This window comes from Delphinus delphis, chromosome 2 (genome assembly GCF_949987515.2).
Source record: "Delphinus delphis chromosome 2, mDelDel1.2, whole genome shotgun sequence".
NCBI classification, from domain to species: Eukaryota; Metazoa; Chordata; class Mammalia; order Artiodactyla; family Delphinidae; genus Delphinus; species Delphinus delphis.
Window position 1 is genome coordinate 122,679,847 of NC_082684.1, and position 16,521 is coordinate 122,696,367.

Below are 16,521 nucleotides of genomic sequence, written 5' to 3' on the forward strand. Positions count from 1 at the left end.
GAAGGCAAGAGAGAAAAGGAATGAAGACAAAGCAATCCCAACAGGCAGGAGCAGGATCCCTTGGGGATGTGGTTCCAAAGGCAACGCCCAGTGGAGGAGGCCCAGAGGGACATTTAGGAAGGAGGTCTGCCAGATGCTGGACTCCACAGGAACCTGGGAAAAGGGAGGGCCGCACTGTCGGAGTAGAGCCCAGATTATAGGAGATGGAAGAGGAATTGTACTTTCAACCACTCTTTCTAGAAATGTGACTTGAAAAGGAGGGACAGGGCCAGAGATGAAAACCTCCAAAAAAGAAGAAGGACACTTGTTAGGAAGAGAGAAGATAACAGAAGGCCAGGCTGGAGATCTCCGTGGGGACCTCCATGCAAAGGGATTCAGTGATCCGGGAAAGGGGTGTCCCTTGGCCCCTCGCCCACCTGCAGCCCCTGCATTGCCTCCAAGCTGGCCCTCAGCTGACTTGGTGCCCCAGCTGCCTCTTTCTTGGGAAGACGGCCTCAAGTGGATAGCATTGTGCCTATGGCCAGCTAGGCTGACTTGGCCGCTCAGAGAGATGCTGCCAGCAAGTGTTCCCAGCATGCATCCTTCTCACTGGCACGTTGCCCAAGAAAGGCAAGAAGGGCAACTCTCCCCAGGTGAAACCTCTTCCCGCTCTGGTTCAACCTTGTCATGCTTTCTCTTACTTTTCCCAGCAAGCCATCCTGCCCTGAGGCTCATGCTATAGAGCCCGGCCAGTTCAGGCCTCTGAGTGCCTAAACCTCCATGCGTTTGTGACTTGCTCTCTCTACTAGGTGATATTTGGGATTTGCTACAAGAATGTCAGGGTGCAGACAGGCCCCTCTCCCAGCTAGGCCTGTCCAGCCAGGAGCTCTGGAGTTTGGGTGTTGGTGGCAGTGTGTTAAAAGCTCTTCCCTCCGTGACTCGGGCTGAAGTCTCCAGGAAGAGTGCTGAGGGGAGGAGAGGGAAGGGCAGGTGAGCAGAGCCTCTGGGAGAGGCCTGGTCACCCCAGGTCCTGAGTCCTGCCTCTAGGCAGAAGGAAGGAAGGAGTCCCCAGCCCCGCTACTGGTCCTGATGCTCAGGGGTGGGGCTAACCTGGGTGGTAGAGCTGAGATTTAGACCCAGGGGGTAGACCAGCTGCTGAGCCAGTTCCCTGGTTTGCTGGCTCTCACTGTCTGCTCCTGGTGGCTTTCCTTCAGCCTAAACTCAGCTGCCGCCCTGTAGCCTCACTCACACTGGAGAACCCAGGACTATAGGCCACTGGACAGGCCATCAGATTTCACTCTTATTTGGACCAGTCCATCCAAACTGGAAACCTTAGCTGTTTGCAGCTGGAGAACTAAGCTTGCTTGGGGTCGTACCAAGAAGTCCCAAGCCTTAGGAAAGTTATCCTGTGTTTCCAAGCCCCGGCTTCCTCCTAATTCTGGAGAGAACAGTGGCTGACATTGAATGGAGTGAAAGACACAATGTGAATCAGAGCACTTCGTGCAAGAGGGTGGTGTCAGCCATGGTGTTTGGTCCCATTGGTGTGAAATGTCCACAGTAAGAATATCTTGAGAGGCAAAAAGTGGATTCGTGGTTTGCCACGGTTGGGGGGTGGGATGGGAATGGGGAGTGACTGCCAGTGGGTACAGGGTTTCTTTCTGATGAAAACATTCTCAAATTAGCTGATGGGGAGCACTGCACAAGGCTGTGAATATAAAAAACCCTGAACTGTACACCTTAAATGGGTGAGTTGCATGGTATATGAAATACAGCTCAAGCTGTTAAAATAAGAGTGTCAGGTGCATCATTATTCAAGTGCACTTTAATGCCCACTAGTTTTTAATGCAATTCCTGTAGTTAAGCACTTATGAAATTGTCAGAGACAGGAGCTGGAAATAACATTGTTCCCCACCTCTTCAGCTGCCCTGGGCCCTGGCAGCCCAGAGAGCCGCTGTGGATGGGGGCTCTGGCTGCTCAGGGCACCCTGCTTAGCTCGCTCAGCAACTCCAGGGCAGGACGATGTAGGCTTTGAAGCCACCAGTCAATCAAACATTTTCACTTACTCCTAAAGAATAAATAAAGCAAAGAGATTGGTTGGTTTCATCATCTGATGTGAAATTCCATTTCGAGCTATAAAGCCAGGCTCCATTTCTTATCCTAAGTCCTCCATGGAGCAGGTTCTGGGGTCCCTCCCCGTGGGCCACAGAGCCTGCTTGACCACATGAGGCTTCAGGACACTGGCTGCCATCCAGAGCCCAGGGTGTGCTTGTTGGGGCATCACCCCTGCCCCATCCCGGCAGATGGCATGCTCCAAGACTGTGGTCACCTCAGGACACCCTGGCAGTTCCCCCAGCCCCCCAGCCCAGCATCTGGATGGAGCTCTGTGTGGGTTTATATCCAAAATGTCCTCACTCCCAAGGACCAGGCTTTGAGACGAATTGTAACTGCATCAGCCAGACTCTAAAATCAGAATATTTTCATTTTACCTTAGCACCTTTAACTGATATTTACATCTCAAGAAAATCTAACATTGGCACAAAACACAGTCGGGTCATTTCTGTACTTACATAGATAAACAGAAACCTGAGCAACTATTATTTTAAAGAAAATGATGCCTAGGACTCGGCAGTAGAGAAGGGGTTATCTCTCCTTCCATCCTTTCTACCTGTGTCAGTCGGATCCCTTCTGGAAACAGATCAGATGCTCAAATTTGAATGTGTGGGGCTATTAGCCAAGGGTCCATTTCTGCAGGAGGGGCTAGGGCTTAAGGCAGCCACAAGGGTTAGGAGCAGCTGAGCTGTGGTCACCGTGAGGCCCAGTGGTCCCGGGGGGGTGAGGGGAGTGGCCCCGGGGGACTCATGTCCAGGGGCCGCCTGGGAGGCTCACCACCTTGGTTGAGGGACACAACCAACCCAGCACTCTCTCCTAGGAGGAGCCGAGACACACTCCCATCCTCCCTCGCCTCTGTCCACGCCTCTGGTTTCCTTCCGACATCCCTGTGGGCTGGACCACCCCAAAGCTAAGGGCCAGGCAGCCTCAGCATTTGCCAGGGACTGGGGTGGGCATGGGGTGCAAGATGGAAGAATATGCGAGGAGCCCGTCTTTACAAGCAGAGAGAGGGAAGCACAAAATATCGCAGAGTCTCCTGGCTGTGGGGTCTGGGGAGCTTAGTGTTAGCAAAGCATCTTCCTGAGGGCTGTAAAATGTGAGCCCAGGGTAGCAGGCCAAGCTCCCCAAGGCAGGACGCGCTGGGCCAACAGGCAGCGTGGGTAGCAGGATGTGCAGCATGGGTGGCCGGGGCCGAGAGCCTGCACAGGATGGGCCCGCCCAGGGCGCAGAGTGGCCGTGTGTGCCAGAGGAAGTCAGAGATCCTGCAGGATGCTCCCAGGAGAACTCAGCGCTCAAACCTGCACCCTGAAACATCGGTCGGTGCCTGGGTGAGAAATGGACAGGAAGGGCCAAGGCTGGTGGCATCCAAGCCACAAGGGGTGCGTCGAAGGCTGCAGTAGGGAAATTTGGAAGCCTGAATTAGGGCAGTGATGCACAGAGAGTGTGAGAAGAAGGTGGATTAAAGAAATAGCCAGTGAGTAGCGGATTCAAGATGGCGGAGGAGTAGGAGGATGTGGAGTTCATCTCTCTCTACAGATGCGTCAGGAATACACCTATAGATGCAACAGTTTTCACAGAACACCTGCGGAGAACTAGCAGAAGACCTTGGATACCAGAAAGGACTATAAAGGTCCCTGCATAACTGTGTAGGATAGAAAAAAAGAAGGGAGAAGGAGGAGGAGAGGAAGCTGGATGGGACCTGCATCCCGGGGTGGGGGAGCTGAAGCAGAGGAGAGATTCCCGAATTCGGGGAAACCCCCACTCCAACGGGGAAGCCCCATCTCTGACGGGGAATTCAATTGGGACAGAAGGGATGCATTTGAGGCTGTTGGAAGAGGGTGAAGTGGCCAATCTGTGGCAGACGGGACAGAGTGATAAATAGACAGTGTGTACATCCGTTCATGGGTGTGCAGGGGGGCTGGGAGCTGGTGTGTGGGGATTGGAGAACAGACCCAGAGCGAGAACTCCTGTTGGCTGTGGGGCGATGGACTGAAGGGATGGAATGGAGGAAATCCACAGCAGGAAATGCCTACGGAGGAAGACCGGACTGCCATGGAAACAGGGCACTTCTGCTGAGTCACACGCAGGGGAAGGAGCCACTGTTGTAGCCTCTCTCTCCCCACACGACAGAGCCTGCCGACGACAATAAAAGAAGCACACTCAGAGCTGGCCCTCACGTGCCTGTAGCTGGGCACCAGAAAAAGCCCTCACTATGGCCATATCTCTTGCACCCGTGGCTGCTGGCTTTTTTGTGCATTTGGCGCTGCCAGGGCTCTGTGATCCAAGTCGTCATACCACCTCTTTGCCTGCTCCTCACAGCGACTGACCCAAGAGCTCGAAGGCAGCCTCAGGACTGGACTACTGTGGATGGACCTCACACAGAGGTGGGGATAAAACCAAAGCTGAACCCCAGGGACAGGGTGGCTAAGGAAAAAGGTCAAAAATTTTTCTATCAGCTGTACAAGCTGAAGATTAAATCCCCACGAAGCTAGGTAGTCCCTGCGTCTGTGGAATACCTGAGTAGGCATTGAGTGTTCCCACAAATGAAACGGTCTAGCTCTGGCAGCTATGGACTTTGGGGACAGCACATGCAGGAATCAGGCCAGATCAGAGTCTGAGTGGTCCCCAGAGCACCCACAGCAGGTCCAGAGACCAGCCCAGAGGCAGAGGAGAGGCTCTTGGGGAGGCGGAGGTGGGCTGTGGTTCATGGTATGTGCAAGGACATTTACAGCGGAGACCCCAGGGAAACATAATTATTATTATTAATTCTATTTGTTTTGATTCATTCTGTCGTTGGTTCTAGCTTTTGTTGTTGTTGGGGTTTTTTTTTTGTTTTTTTTTTTTTCTTTCTCTTTTTGTTTGGTGGTGGTGGTTTAGTTTTTTTTGGTTTCTTGGGATCTGCATGTTTTATAACGTTTATTTTTTTATTTATTTTTACTTTGCTTTTCTTTGGTTCTGTGTTCTTTTCCCTTATTTTTTCTTCTTTTTCTTTAATATATTTTTTCTTTCTTTTTTAAAAATATATTTCCATTTCTACTTTGCTTTTCTGTTGTCCTGTGATTTTTCCTTTTTTATTTTATTTTATCCTATTTTTTTAAATCCTATTTTTTTAAATCATTTTAATCAGTTTTTTCTGTTTCCTTGCTTTATTCTTCAGTAGGCACATTGCTTTGGTTTTGTTTTTAGGTTATGTGTTTCTGTTGGTTCTAATCCTAATTGTTTGATTTCGTTTTTGAGTTCTTCTATTTGTCTGGTTATTCTCTTGCTTTTTGTTTTATTTGGCTCTGTTTTTGTTTTTTTTACATATGTGTTTCCTTGTCTCTGTTTTTGTTTGATTGATTTTGTTTTTACCATTTCTCTGGGGTTTTGTTTGTCATTTTTAGAATATATTTTCTATTTTCTTTTTTTAAAATTTCTGTTTCTATGTTGCCTTTCATTTGTTCTTTCTCCTTTCTCTTTTTTTTTTTTTTTATCATTTTCATTGGTTTGTTTCTTTGCTTCATTCTTCCGTTGGCACTCTGCTTTGATTTTGTTTTTTGGTTTTGTGTTTTTGTCAGCTTTCTTCTTAATTGGTGGATTTCATTCTTGGGTTCTTTTGTTTGTCTGGTTGTTCTCTTGCTTTTTGATTTATATGGTTCTGTTTTTGTTTCTTTTGTGTGTGTTTCCTTGTTTCTGTTTTTTTTTATTTTACTTTTTACCATTTGGGGTTTTGTTAGTCTTTTTTTTTCTTTTTTGATCACCTTTATTGCTGGGATGAGCAACTTGTGGGGTTTGGTCCCTTGACCAGAAATCAGGCCTGAGACTCTGGTGGGGGGAGCACCAAGTCCAGGATGCTGGACCACTAAAGAATTCCCAGCCCCAGGGAAGACTAATCACCGAGAGCTCTCCTGGAGGCCTCTATCTGAATCCAGACCCGGCTCCACCCAACAGCCAGCAGCTCCCAGTGCAGGACGCCTCACACCAAACAACAAACAAGACAGGAACACAAACCCACCTATTAGCACACAGACTACCTAAAGTCATGCTAAGGTCACAGACACTCTGAAACACACCACCTGACACGGCCCTGCTCATCAGAGGAAAATGACTCAGCTCCACCCACCAGAATGTAGGCACCAACTCCTCCCATCAGGAAGCCTACACAAGACACTGGACCAATGCCACCAATGGGGGCAGAGAACAGAAGCAAGAGGAACTATGACCCTGCAGCCTAGGGAAAGGAGAGGATCAAATACTGTAAATTAGACAAAATGAGAAGACAGAGAAATATCTTACAGGCAAAGGAGAAGATAAAAACCCACAAGACCAAATAAATGAAGAGGAAATAGGCAAACTACCTGAAAAAGAATTCAGAGTAATGATACTAAAGATGATCCAAAATCTTGGAAATAGAGAAAATACAAGAAATGTTTAACAATGACCTAGAAGAACTAAAGATCAAACAAACAGTAATGAACAATACAATAACTGAAATTTAAAATACAGTAGAAGGAATCTATAGCAGAATAATTGAGGCAGAAGAACGGATAAGTGAGCTGGAAGACAGAGAGTGGAAATAACTGTTGCAGAGCCGAATAAAGAAAAAAGAATGAAAAAAATGGAGGACAGTCTCAGAGACCTCTGGGACAACATTAAGTGCACCAACATTCGAATTATAGGCATCCCAGAAGAAGAGGAAAAAAGAAACGGGCTGAGAAAATATTTAAAGAGATTGTAGTTGAAGACGTCCCCCAAATGGGAAAGGAAACAGTCAATCAAGTCCAGGAAGCGGAGAGAGTCCCATACAGGATAAACCCAAGGAGAAACATGCCAAGACATATATTAATCAAAGTAACAAAAGTTAAACACAAAGAAAATTATTAAAAACAGCAAGGGAAAAGCAAAAAATAACATAAAGGGAATCTGCATAAGGTTAACAGCTGATCTTTCAGCAGAAACTCTACAGGCCAGAAGAGAGTGGCACAATACATTTAAAGTGATGAAAGGGAAAAACATACATCAAGCTTTAAATGACACATTAGACTAGATGGACTGAATTGATATTTATGGGACATTGCATCCAGAAACAATAGAATATGCTTTCTACTCAAGTGCACATGGAACATTCTCCAGGATAAATCACATCTTGGATCACAAATCAAGCCTCAGTAAACTTAAGAAAACTGAAATCATATCAAGTATCTTTCCCAGCCACAATGCTATGAGACTAGATATCAGTTACAAGAAAAAAACTGTAAAAAGTACAAACACATGGAGGCTAAACAATATGCTACTAAATAACCAAGAGATCCCTGAAGAAATCAAAGAGTAAATCAAAAATACCTAGAAACAAATGACAATGAAAACACGACCCAAAATCTATGGGGTGCAGCAAAAGCAGTTCTAAGAGGGAAGTTTATAGCAATATAATTCTACCTCAAGAAACAAGAAACATCTCAAATAAACAACCTAACCTTATACCTAAAGAAATTAGAAAAGGAAGAACAAAAAAACCCCAAAGTTAGCACAAGGAAAGAAATCAAAAAGATCAGATCAGAAAGAAATGAAAAAGAAATGAGGGAAACAATAGCAAAGATCAATAAAACTAAATGCTGGTTCTTTGAGAAGGTAAAGAAAATTGATAAACCATTAGCCAGACTCATCAGGAAAAAAAGGGAGAAGACTCAAATCAAAAGAGTAAGAAATGAAAAAGAATTTACACCTGACACTGCAGAAATACAAAGGATCATGAGAGACTACTACAGGCAACTATATGTCAATAAAATGGACAACCTGGAAGAAATGGACAGATTCTTAGAAAGGCACAACTTGCCAAGACTGAACCAGGAAGAAATAGAAAACGTGAACAGAACAATCACAAGCACTGAAATTGAAACTGTGATTAAAACTCTTCTGACAAACAAAAGCCCAGGGCCCGATGGCTTCACAGGAGAATTCTATCAAACATTTAGAGAAGTGTTAACACTATCCTTCTCAAACTCTTACAATATAGCAGAGGGAGGGACACTCCCAAACTCATTCTATGAGACCACCATCACCCTGATAACAAAACTAGACAAACATATCAAAAAAAAGAAAATTACAGGCCAATATCACAGATGAACATCCTCAACAAAATACTAGCAAACAGAATCCAACAGTACATTAAAAGGATCATACACCATGATCAAGTGGTGTTTATCCCAGGAATGCAAGGATTGTTCAATATATGCAAATCAATCAATGTGATGCACCATATTAACAAACTGAAAGATAAAAACCATGTGATCATCTCAATAGATGCAGAAAAAGCTTTTGACAAAATTCAATACCCATTAATGATAAAAACTCTCCAGAAGGTGGGCATAGAGGGAACCTACCTCAGCATAATAAAGGCCATATACAACAAACCCACAGCCAACATCATTCTCAATGGTGAAAAACTGAAACTATTTCCTCTAAGATCAGGAAGAAGACAAGGATGTCCACTCTCACCACTATTATTCAACATAGTTTTGGAAGTTTTACCCACAGCAATCAGAGAAGAAAAAGAAATAAAAGGAATCCAAATCAGAAAAGAAGTAAAACTGTCACTGTTTGCAGATGACATGATACTATACATAGAGAATCCTAAAGATGCTACCAGAAAGCTACTAGAGCTAATCAATGAATTTGGTAAAGTAGCAGGATACAAAATTAATGCACAGAAATCTCTTGCATTCCTCTATAATAATGATGAAAAATCTGAAAGTGAAATTAAGAAAACACTCCTATTTACCATTGCAACAAAAAGAATAAAATATCTAGGAATAAACCTACCTAAGGAGGCAAAAGACCTGTATGCAGAAAATTATAAGACACTGATGAAGGAAATTAAAGATGATACAAATAGATGGAGAGATATACCATGTTCTTGGATTGGAAGAATCAACATTGTGAAAATGACTATACTACCCAAAGCAATCTACAGATTCAATGCAATCCCTATCAAACTACCACTGACATTTTTCACAGAACTAGAACAAGCAATTTTACAATTTGTATGGAAACACAAAAGACCCCGAATAGCCAAAGCAATCTTGAGAAAGAAAAACTGAGCTGCAGGGATCAGGCTCCCAGACTTCAGACTATATTACAAAGCTACAGTAATCAAGACAGTATGGTACTGGCACAAAAACAGAAATATAGATCAATGGAACAGGATAGAGAGCCCAGAGATAAACCCATACACATATGGTCACCATATCTTTGACAAAAGAGGCAAGAATATACAATGGAGAAAAGATAGCCTCTTCAATAAGTGATGCCAGGAAAACTGGACAGTTACATGTAAAAGAGTGAAATTAGAACACTTCCTAACACCATACATAAAAATAGACTCAAAATGGATTAAAGACCTAAATGTAAGGCCAGACACTATAAAACTCTTTGAAGAAAACATAGGCACAACACTCTATGACATAAATCACAGCAAGACCTTTTTGACCCACCTCCTAGAGTAATGGAAATAAAATAAAAAATAAGCAAATGGGACCTAATGAAACTTAAAAGCTTTTGCACAGCAAAGGAAACCATAAACAAGATAAAAAGACAACCCCTAGAAAAGGAGACAATATTTGCAAATGAAGCAACTGACAAAAGATTAAGCTCCAAAATATAAAAGCAGCTCATGCAGGTCATTATCAAAATAACAAACATCCCAATGCAAAAATGGGTGGCAGACCTAAACAGACATTTCTCCAAAGAAGACATACAAATTGCCAACAAACACATGAAAAGATGCTCAACATCACTAATCATTAGAAAAATGAAAATCAAAACTACAAAGAGGTATCACCAGTCAGAATGGCCATTATCAAAAAATCTACAAACAATAAATGCTGGAGAGGGTGTGGAGGAAAGGGAACCCTTCTGCACTGCTGGTGGGAATGCAAATTGATACAGTCACTATGGAGAACAGTATGGAGGTTCCTTAAACTGAAAATAGAACTACCATATGACCCAGCAATCCCACTACTCGGTATATTCCCTGAGAAAACCATAATTCAAAAAGAGTCATGTACCACAATATTCATTGCAGCTGTGTTTACAATAGTCAGGACATGGAAGCAACCTAAGTGTCCATCGACAGATGAATGGATAAAGAAGATGTTGCACATATATACAATGGAATATTACTCAGCCCTAAAAAGGAACGGAATTGAGTTATTTGTAATGACATGGATGGACTTAGAGTGTCATACAGAGAGAAGTAAGTCAGAAAGTGAAAAAGAAATACCGGATGCTAATGCACAGATATGGAATATAAAAAACGGTACTGATGAGCCTAGTGCCAGGGCAGGAATAAAGACGTAGATGTGGAGAATGATCTTGAGGGCATGGAGGGGAAGGGGAAGCTGAGACAAAGTGAGAGAGTAGCATTGACATATATACACTACCAAATATAAATGGCTAGTGGGAAGCTGCTGCATAGCACGGGGAGATCAGCTCGATGCTTTGTGATGAGCTAGAGGGGTTGGATAGGGAGGGTGGGAAGGAGGCTCAACAGGGAGGGGATATGGGGATATGTGTATCCATATAGCTTACTCACTTTGTTGTACAGTAGAAACTAATACAACATTGTAAAGCAAATGTACTCCAATAAAGATACCAAAAAATAAAAAGGAATAGCTAGCGAAGGGGGCAAAATCGAAAACTGATGTCTGTGTGGATATAAAAATAAGGAGGGGAGTCAACAATGGCAGCAAGGGTGCTGGCCCATGTGTGACCAGTCAGTGGTGGAGCTTCGGCCAGCAATGGAGCAGAGAAGAGACCCAGGTCTGGGTGCTAGAGGTGATGTGACCTAGGGAGGGGCGGCTGCAGGTTGCTGTCCAAGGTCCCCCTTCTCTTGCATCACAACCATGGCACCTTGCACCTGTGTCTGGACATATGGTTGATTCTCCCCAGCACCTCCGAGTGCTGGGACTTAGAAGGACAGAACTGACATGTAAGCCCATCAGGAGACACAGCCTCTCTTGAGAAAGAACAGCCAGGCAGGAGTTTATTAGCTGAGCCCTGTCACGTCCTGCATGTGGTATTTCCCAGGGCACTTTTGGACAGTTTCTATTTAGAAGAGATTGTTTGGATGAGTCAAACAATGGGGACTTGAACTAAAGGAGCTCTTGTACGTGGCTCAGATTAAATGTTAAGGGATGTATCCGTTTGCTTGGGCTGACACAGACCCTGCAGCTTAAACAACAGAAATGCATTGTCTCACAGTTCTGGAGGGTGGAAGCAAGATCCAGGTGTCAGCAGGACTGGTGTCTCCTGAGGCCCCTCTCCTTAGCTTGCAGACAGCCGCCTTCTCCCTGTGCCCTCACATCATCTTAACCTCTGTGTTTGTCCGTCTCTGTGTCCAAATATTTTCTAACAGAGACAGCAGTCATATGGGGTTAGGGCCCATCCATATGACCTTATTTTAACTTAATTACCTCTTTAAAGACCTAACTCCAAATGCAGTCACATTCTGAGATACGGGGGTTAGGACATCAACATATGAATTCTAGGGGGGACACATGTCAAGCCATAAGACAGAGGTAGGTGCTGAGGGCAGTGTGATGGGCTCATATTCTCTTGCACGTCTTCCTGGAGTCAAGCCTCATGCCTGCTGTGTCCTGGGCCTATTCGCCCTTAGCAGGGACTTTCCCCCTTAGGAGACCAAGGCAGCACTTGCACTGCCAAGCACCTTTAGGGTGACGCCGTTCTCCAGCCTTCCTCCCCTTCTGATGCAGGGAGACTCACTCAGAGCACAGCCCCCATTGCCATTTGTATGCCGCTGGGGGCCTTAAACAGGCGGATACACCTGCTGTGATCAGTTCTGGTCTGGCTTGGTCTGATTAGAAAGCACAGTAGTTACTGAAAGGTGTAGGTCACATCAAAGGAAGCTTAATGTAATACCTTTTCTTGTTTCTGTTGAGTTCATCTCTTCTTCTGAATAAGCATGACTGGTTTGATTTAGATGGTTCATCCTTGACTGCTGTCCCGAGAAATGGTTTCCATGTGCGGCTGTTGCGGAGAGAACCGTGGCGGTGGGCATTCTCTCACTCCTGACTCGGGAGCTGGGTTTTGTGTGTAACGTCTCATGCACTCGGGCCTCTTGACGCTTTAGCTGGCACTGAGGTTTCCAGTCTTGAATCTCTTTTTAAAGCAGAACTTTATTCTGGAATTGCCGCAAGGTGGGGGGGAGGGAGAGAGCATCACACAGTGTTGATTGGCCCTCCTCCTGCACGTTCCTTTGCATGAGTTCTGCAGAAGAACCAGTGCCATGTTGGTAAATAACAGGCTTGCAGGAAATGCGTCCCCCCAGCATGGTGTTTTGGGCTTTTCTTTATTGTTTAGCTTCTTTTCTTCACCATAAAATATATTGATTTCCCTGGTTGTGAAGAATACAGATTGTGTCTTAGGTTGAGAGGCAGCCCCATCCCTCATGCAGGTGACCAGGGTCCAGAAGTGGCAGGAAGTGCTGTTTTCCTGGAACCCTTAACGGCTTCTTCTGACCTTGTACCTCTCCAAACTAGCTCTGCTCGCTGGTCAGTGGGCACTGCTAGGAGCTGGTGGGAGGGGCGACACCTGCAGGGATCCTTGGTGACTTCAGAGAAGGAGTTTGGGCTGTGGGTGTGTGTGGGAGGGCTGGGGAGAGCTGTCCACATAGGGTGTGAGAAGGTGGCTTCTTGGAAGGCCCTCCTCTTGGAAGGCAGGTGGCACTGCCTGATTGATGTAGGTTAGGCAGGGCCCCTGCTCTAGTTCTGAAAGCCTCCAGGGCCTCCCCTTGTGACCTATTCGTCAGGCTCCCAGGACCTCATCCACCCCAGTGTGGCCCTGGCACACTCCTGACCAACAGGGGTGAGGGTGCGGCTGCCATTAGTAGGTCAAGAGGATGAGTTTGAAAAGCAGTTGCTTAAACGTGGGATATTCTCTGAATCTAAATAGCAGTGAAACCAAATGTATAAAATTGTATCATGGAGTTTACCACATTTCAAATTTAACATGCTAATATTTCTAATAATTGTGTGACTTTTAATAAGAAAAACAGAATGTAGGAAATATTGCTGAAATCAATATGATCCCCTTTTCTAGAGAAATATTTGTACCCTTGTGACAACATGAGGTACTGGTGAGGAGAAGTGTTCTCTGTGATGATCAGGACATGGGCAGAGATCACCTGGCAGGGCCTTCCTGGGCCAGCTTTCCAACCCGGTCCCCCAGTTCCCGACTCTGCCCTCTCTAGCTGTGGCCAGACCTTGTGGCATGAAGCCTACAATGGTCCTGGTACCAATTCTGACGTGTGGGTTTTTCCCACACCAAGCTGGGTGTCCCACAGTCTAACTCAATTCTGATGCTATCTACCTGGGGAGAGCGTCAGATCCCACAGGTGACAGGCTCAGTCCTGTGTGTCAGGAACAGCCGGTCTCGAAGACCAAATGTTAGAACAAAAGATGTTCCTAGTGCTCTGATCACTTAGGAAATTACGAGAATTTTAGGAGCTCTGTGCCAGGAACTGGAGTCAAAGACTAAATGTTAGAACAAAAGATTATCCTAGGACTTCTATTTACAAAGGTGTCAGGAGCCCTGTGTCAGGAACCGGGGGCAGAGATAAAATCATATATTTCTTATTTCACAAAGCCCGTGGGCAAAGTAAACGAACAAACATCAGGCTCTGGAGGGGCTTCTAGAAGCCCAGTTACTGGTGAGTGCCAGCCCCATCTCAGCTCTTGCAAAGGTCCACTGAGACCCTCCACCCCTCCCCTCCCCAGCCCCGGGTCTAGGCCTTCCTTCCCAGAGCGGTGCTGCTTGAGCTGTGAGGCCATGTAAGCACCCACGTGACACATGCCAACTGTTCCATGACAGCATACACAACAACGGGAAAAAGGCTGGGCTCTACAAAGAAAACCTGCTGCTTCGAGGCTGCACCATCCGAAACACAGAAGCCGTCGTGGGCATCGTCATCTACGCAGGTAGGTGCTGCGTGTCATGTGCTGTCTGTGATGGCATTGGCTCAGCATGGTGGGCTGGCTATTCCTGGACATTGCTCCTGGTTGTTTTGGTTTTTTCCTGATTATCAAAGTAGCATAAACCCATTGTAGAGAACCAGGAAAATAGATGGACGCAAAATGTCTAATAATATCTGGACCAGAAGTGTTCTTAGCATGTTAGCCTATTTCTTTCTGTGCATTTCCCCGTGGTGGTTACATAGTTGAGATTAATTGTAGAGCCTACTTTTCTGACTGAACTTATCCCATATGGATCATTGGATGGCAGCACCCTTTTCCAATCCATGGAGTCAGCGTAGCCCGTCCCTTTCCTGCTGGGCACTGACTCACCGCCTCCCCCGCAGGACATGAGACCAAGGCTCTGCTGAACAACAGCGGGCCCCGCTACAAGCGCAGCCGGCTGGAGAGGCAGATGAACTGCGACGTGCTCTGGTGTGTCCTCCTCCTCGTTTGTATGTCTCTCTTTTCAGCGGTCGGTAAGTCTCCTCAGAGGTCACGATGAGTGGGCACTGCTGGACGGCTGCCGGGGGCCCCGGCTGGGCTGTCTCTGTCTCCTTCTGACCCAGTGCTCTAATTAACACACATTTGTCACTGGCTTGGACTCAGGGGATGTTTGCATTGGCAAGGCCACGTTGAGACGTTTCGATGAATGAGCTCCGCAAACTAGTGTTTTTCGAATTGGCATCTTCTGGGGTGGAAGAACGGCTTAATCATGCCTCCTGTAATGATTCCAATGGAAAGAGTGATACTAACCTGGTGATAACAGGAATCAGAGCAGTAGAAGCACAAATGCTACTATTAGGGACTCTGTGAGAAGAGGGAAAACATTATTTGGGTCCCAAGAAGGGGCTAGCAGTTAGGCTGTGTGCAGCCTGGCGCCCCCAGCTTCTGGTGGCCTCCAAACCGGCATGCTGCTTTGGGAGTGCCTGGCAGGGAAGCGCGTGGACCTCCAGGTAAACGACCTTCACCGTGTCCCGCTCAGCTGCCATCACACACCAGACAGGTGTGACATGGTCTTGGAACTCAGTGGTAAAAGGCACTGGTATACGGGGCATGAAAAGGGCTCTGTCATCATTTAGGTGTGGGGCTCAGTTGAAATAACGTGTGTTGCTGTTGGCTTTTCAGAGTCTGTGAGATGTGAATTTTGAATCTCTAAGCAGGGACAATTACAAGCAGTATTCAGAGCCTATCGAGACTGGTGTTTAGTGAGGCATTGGGAAATTCCTTTCTGGGATTTCTCGTTGGCAGCTACCAGCACACGTCCAATTCCTGTGTTATGACCAGTGGTGCTATTCAGTACCAACGATGGGAAAGGCTGGGGTTGAGGCAGAGTCCAAGTCCCGGGGCCTTCCTTCCAGTGCTCTGATTGTAGTGCCAACAATACCGTGGGCTTTTGCTTTCTTAGGTGGCCAGGTGGGCTCATAAAACCCGATGTACTTGTGTCAGGTGAATGACGTTCCTCTTTGAACTTTGCTACAGGACATGGACTATGGGTGCAGCGCTATCAAGAGAAGAAATCATTATTTGATGTCCCTGAGTCTGACGGCACCTCTTTATCCCCAGTCACAGCTGCAGTTTATTCGTTTTTGACAATGATAATAGTTCTGCAGGTAACAGTACTAAGTTCCATATGACAATTGCTTTACTTTTCTGATGAGAACTTTGAGTCATCATAGTCTGCTAAGAACTTCCCACAAATTCTGCACCTGGGAGGAGCACAGGTTCATCTGACAAATGTGTTACCTTTTGTTTTCCCACCCGACTTATCTAAAGGATCTTTTCTTGGGTGCTTTTCAAGTTAAAATTCTCCTTTTCTATTCTTAAGATTTTTAGGCTCTGAGGGGTCGGTTTTTCCATCATTGGTTCTGTTTTGTTTTTCCACTCAATTACTTCTTTTTTTTTTAAATTAATTTTTATTGGAGTGTAGTTGCTTTACAATGTTGTGTTAGTTTCTACTGTACAGCAAAGTGAATCAGCTATACATATACATATATCCACTCTTTTTTGGATTTCCTTCCCAGTTTCTACTGTACACCAAAGTGAATTGGCTCTACGTATACATATATCCACTCTTTTTTGCATTTCTTTCCCATTTAGGTCACTACAGAGCATTGACTAGAGTTCCCTGTGCTATACAGTAGGTTCTCATTAGTTATGTATTTTATATATAGTATCGGTAGTATGTATATGTCAATCCCAGTCTCCCAATTCATCCCACCCCCCCTCCACTCAATTACTTCTTAAAAAAACCTACATTTTTTTCTTAACATCTTCATTGGAGTATAATTGCTTTACAATGGTGTGTTAGTTTCTGCTTTATTAACAAAGTGAATCAGTTACACATATACATATATCCCCATATCTCTTCCCTCTTGCGTCTCCCTCCCTCCCACTCTCCCTATCCTGCTCATCTAGGTGGTCACAA

At 45.4% G+C, this 16,521-nt stretch overlaps 1 protein-coding gene across 1 annotated transcript in view; it reads left to right on the forward strand.

The window, feature by feature from the left end:
* ATP10A (ATPase phospholipid transporting 10A (putative)) overlaps positions 1-16,521 on the forward strand; it is a 173,981-nt gene that overhangs the window by 117,102 nt on the left and 40,358 nt on the right. The window contains 3 exon segments of the mRNA XM_060003655.1: positions 13,954-14,060; positions 14,441-14,572; positions 15,576-15,706. Of these exon segments, the coding sequence (XP_059859638.1) occupies positions 13,954-14,060; positions 14,441-14,572; positions 15,576-15,706 (370 nt within the window).